The 4,280-nt window shown below is 53.8% G+C and overlaps 2 protein-coding genes across 2 annotated transcripts; one reads left to right on the top strand and one right to left on the bottom strand.

Moving 5' to 3' along the window:
- Positions 1–818: 818 nt before the first annotated feature.
- STEHIDRAFT_116843 (uncharacterized protein) lies at positions 819–1,764 on the bottom strand (the record flags this gene model as incomplete). Its single annotated transcript, XM_007311824.1, has 6 exons — positions 819–920; positions 977–1,203; positions 1,233–1,334; positions 1,383–1,444; positions 1,468–1,572; positions 1,622–1,764. The coding sequence occupies 6 exons, from the start codon at positions 1,762–1,764 to the stop codon at positions 819–821; spliced, it is 741 nt and encodes a 246-aa protein (XP_007311886.1).
- A 739-nt stretch (positions 1,765–2,503) lies between these two features.
- On the top strand, positions 2,504–3,820 carry STEHIDRAFT_164094 (uncharacterized protein; the record flags this gene model as incomplete). The annotated part of the gene is made up of 3 exons (XM_007311823.1): positions 2,504–2,766; positions 2,827–3,647; positions 3,705–3,820. The coding sequence occupies 3 exons, from the start codon at positions 2,504–2,506 to the stop codon at positions 3,818–3,820; spliced, it is 1,200 nt and encodes a 399-aa protein (XP_007311885.1).
- Between the last annotated feature and the right edge of the window lie 460 nt (positions 3,821–4,280).

Here is a 4,280-nt window from a genome sequence, read left to right as displayed (position 1 = left end):
ATATAAAAAGTGACAGAGACGTGGGTGAGATGTGATAAATCGGGCAGAGTCGATGCGAGTGAAAATACGAGCGTGTCGATGTGAGTGAAAATATGAGCGTGTCGGATAGGAGCGTGTTTCGGGACGCAGGAGACGTGTTTTTGGTTAGGAGAGCCGTGGAGAAGGAACGGATTGACGTGAGAGTCGTGTTTTTGGGTATTTTCGTGTTGATTTCGAGGGAGGCGGAGGATGAATGACGGGGCGAGGGTTGAGTGTCGGTTTGAGCGTGACGGGATGAAAAATATGGCAGAGAAGTTTGAGAGTGTTGTGGATAAGGTTGAGTGGGTGTGAGGAGGACGTGTTTTGCGTGTTGGTGGAATAGAGCGTGTTTGTGGCGTTTCCGAGGGTGGTGAAGGTGGTGAAGACGAAATGTGAGCGTCAGAGATATAAAAAAGTGACAGTTTGGTTAGGTTATGAGACAAAAAACAGGACGTAGGTAGCTAGGGTAGGGTTACCTGGGCTCGAAACCTAACCCTATATTAGGGTTTGGCCTATTGTCAATCACGACACGCTGCATTGCGAGGAATCGACAGCGAAGCGTGAGCTTGGTGGGCAACCAATGTCTTATGCACGTTATCGATACGTGCACATGACTGCAGTGGAGCGTAGCACAACGTTGGCCGATATCCGTCCAAGACGGAAAACATGCGTCGCGCACGAGCACATCACGGCAGCGGCGGGGGGAGGCGAGCCGATGTTAACCGTAATCATAACGCGCGCTCGTGAGCACAATATCCGTCCACGACGGATCTCGTCGGTTTGCACGGACCCGTGATCTTTCATGCGTCGCAAGAGCCGGGCCGAATATAACCGCGATCCAGTCGCGAGATCTCCTCCTGCGCAATATCCGTCCAGGACGGAGTTCGCGTCGTGAGGTATTTCTATTTCGGATTCCGCGTTGCTCGGGCAACCGCGTAAACACGCATGGTCAGCGTACTCCGCGCGCGGAATCCGTCTGAGACGGAAACTGCTGCATTAGCCACTCATGCCGCCGCGTCATAGCGGCTGCGCGCGCCGAATCCGTCCGAGACGGAAATTGCCGGCCGAACGCATCGCGAACGCTAACCGAAAGTGCCTTGCACGCAATCTCCGTCCTAGACGGATTTTCCTTCGGTACGCGCAACGCAACGAACATCGAAACGACCAAGAAAGCACAGAAATAGACTATGCGCCACCCCAACGGACGGAAATACATTTAGCGCCGCCCCAATCCTCCTCAACGCCGAGGGCCCCGAAACTCCCATCTGCCGCCACTGAAACCCGGACTTCAGCCACAACAATTCCCCATCCCCCTCCTAGCTGCATATGAGAATGATTCGCGAAATTCCTTAAAAAAGACGTACCCAATAGCGATCGCGTTATATGCTTGATTGCCTTCGAGGCTGTAGGGACTGAGCAGAATGTTCTAACAAAAAACGGACGACTCACTGCAAGTGACGAACGACGTGCCATGTGCCTATGTAGCGATAATTGTAGTAGATCTCGACCGTGATGTGTTCGCGAGGGTCCAATGGACTTGCGTGCCACAGATGCCTACCGGAAACCATGAACATCGAATCTCAAAGAAACTGGACTCACTTACGTGACCCTTGCCACGACGAATCCGTTTCGCCACCCTCTCTCTCCCAGCAACCAGATCTCCACTCTAGCAAGTGCCAGAACACGTTGGATAGGGGTCTCCCCGGCTCTCCAAGGTGGCATCAAGATGACGTATGTGCCTTCCATTGGGAGAGCTGGTTCGTCGGCTGAATGTTTAAGGGAGACAAATGGTGAAGTGAAAGGGAATGTGATACAAGTGGGTAGGCGGGCTTAGGCGCCGGAGGTGATCGTGTCGATCAAGGCCGGGACCCGCAGCGCGGTATCCGGTTCCTGGATGTTGGCCGATTTGCCTCGCGGCTGACAACTTCTCGCCCGGCAACGTGTTGTCATCGAATTGATCGCTTTGATCGGCAGTCGCTGATCCGCCTGTCGGTTCCGTCAATCAGCGATCGATGATCGCCGATCATTGATCCGCGTGATAGGTCAGCCTGTAAGTGATCTGCGTGGATCTTATTGGATGACTTCCCGTAGACAAAATTATATGTTTATTCGACGTGATCACCGCTCGGCAACGCTCGGAGATGAAGACGGCAGCCAGCTGCAGCCAACCACTGAGCTGCGATCTTCATTTCGGAGCGTTGCCGAGCAGCGATCGCGTTGAATCAATCCCGAATAAACATATCGTTTCTCTACGGGAAGTCACCCATTAGCGTGATAGCTCATTCATTTTTGATGGGCCCAAAATAGATATAGGACTTGCTCGTCTTCCCATTCGAGCTCCGTGGATATCTCCGCGATATACGCCCGATTGGGCCAGGGTGCACCTATATAGCTTGCATTCCATCGTCTCCTTCCCGTCCCTGCGTGTTGCCCCCTTTCTACTCATCTCTCATCGGTAAGACGAAATCCTCGAAAGAAGTGCTCAATGCCAGCTGCATCCCGTTTCCCCGTCGAGCTAGTCGAGCGGTCGATGAACACGCTGGACGTGACTGACTTCGCCCGAGCCGCGTCGGTATTCCGTCTATCTGCTTCAGATGACTTTGCCGTCTGGCTTTCTGTCGCTCTGGATCGTATATATAAAGTCGTTGATTTATCGGTTCCGATGAAGCCGATCACGTGGACAAGGCTTCAGACGTCGGTTTCGATATGTCCACAGAACTGGCAACTTGTAGATGATCTTCGCATTGGGTAAATCACGATCACGCGTCCATTGCGCATATATCGCTCACTTGTCATTTTCTGCTCTAGATGGACAGACATGTATTTCGATGGGCGCGGATTCCCCACGGCTGCACGCGCCGCGACGTTGTATCCCGAAATTGTCGCATGCTGCACCCGTTTGAAGAATCTCGATGTCAGCATTACCGTTCCTGGAGGCATGGGGGCTTCTGACATGCAACGATTGCCTTTTTCGTTGCTGTCTCGTACCCTCCCAAGAGAGTGCGCGTTTCGGCTCGAACGCTTCTCCGCCGAAGGGTGGGCTTCATACCCATTGTCTGCACCTTTCCTACAGCTCCATACATCCACGCTCACCCACATCGAAATGAATCATTACGGCGCATGGCCCCTCACGTCCGTCCATCCATTGCATTTCGCCATATTGTCCGGATGGCAAGGTCAGATGTGTGCCTTGTCGTGGATTGGATCAGCCCCGCGGTTGATCGACATCACATTGGACGTAGGGACCGAGGGTGGATCTGACACAACGGAGTTGGCGTATCATATTCACCGTCTCGACCTTCATCTCATCAAGCTGCACCTCGATCTCGATATGCCTAGAGGCCGGAACGTAGACATTGGACTTCTGTCGCTCATCGCGAGCACCTGCCCTCTACTGGAGGTCCTTTCCCTCCAGTCAATGTCAGAGGTGATCCCGCCCTGGGTCAATTCATGGACACATCAGACACATCGGGAGGGCAACATGTCGACGGTGTGCGATGTTCTCAGAAAGTTGGGGAGGTTACGTGATGTTGGCTATCACTATGGCCTTCCGCATGAGAAGGACGAGGAGGTATGCTGGATACGGAAGATAGAGGCGGGTTGCGTAGACCTCGTGCGTTGTACTTTCAGTGAGTCGAAGTCACAAGGATCTTATGTCACAGCGTCTGACCATTGCGTTCTGACAGAAAACAGCGCGTTGGAATACCGAGAGGGAGGGTCCGCGAACATCAATGGATGGCGGAAGGGTGTCGACGGGGAATGGAATTGTATCGTGAAGACCTGGCCATGGCGGGAGGATTGAGCTGACAGTCTGCGACGAGCATAATGCACCATGGTGCGCTTGGGCCCGTTCCCGACGCGATACGGCCCCGACCGACGACCTGACGGCACCTACGGGACGCCCTCAATGGGGGCGGTCGCCCCGTACCAAAAAAACCGCACGTCGTTAGGAAAAAAATCGAAGGGGGGCCGTTTAGGCTGGGGGGGCGCCGTTTCCGCCAAAAAGTCGAATTCTGGACGAGAAAAGGCCGCGCGGACCCCAAACTCGTCGCAGACACACTCTATGGAGTGCAACGAGTGCCGAAACGCAAAAAAAGAAGAGGTCAAAAGGAAAGAAAAAAAAACGCACCACGGCCAGAGGCGCACCATGCCCCCCGTCTGACACAAGATCGGCGATTCCCACGGCGAACGCGCAGATATCGACGAGGCGTTTGGTGGAGTTGATAGGGCACATACGTACGAGACTTTTGAGCCCGTCGCGA

Source organism: Stereum hirsutum (assembly GCF_000264905.1).
Source record: "Stereum hirsutum FP-91666 SS1 unplaced genomic scaffold STEHIscaffold_68, whole genome shotgun sequence".
Lineage (NCBI taxonomy): Eukaryota > Fungi > Basidiomycota > Agaricomycetes > Russulales > Stereaceae > Stereum > Stereum hirsutum.
This window is presented reverse-complemented; position numbering and strand designations above follow the sequence as displayed.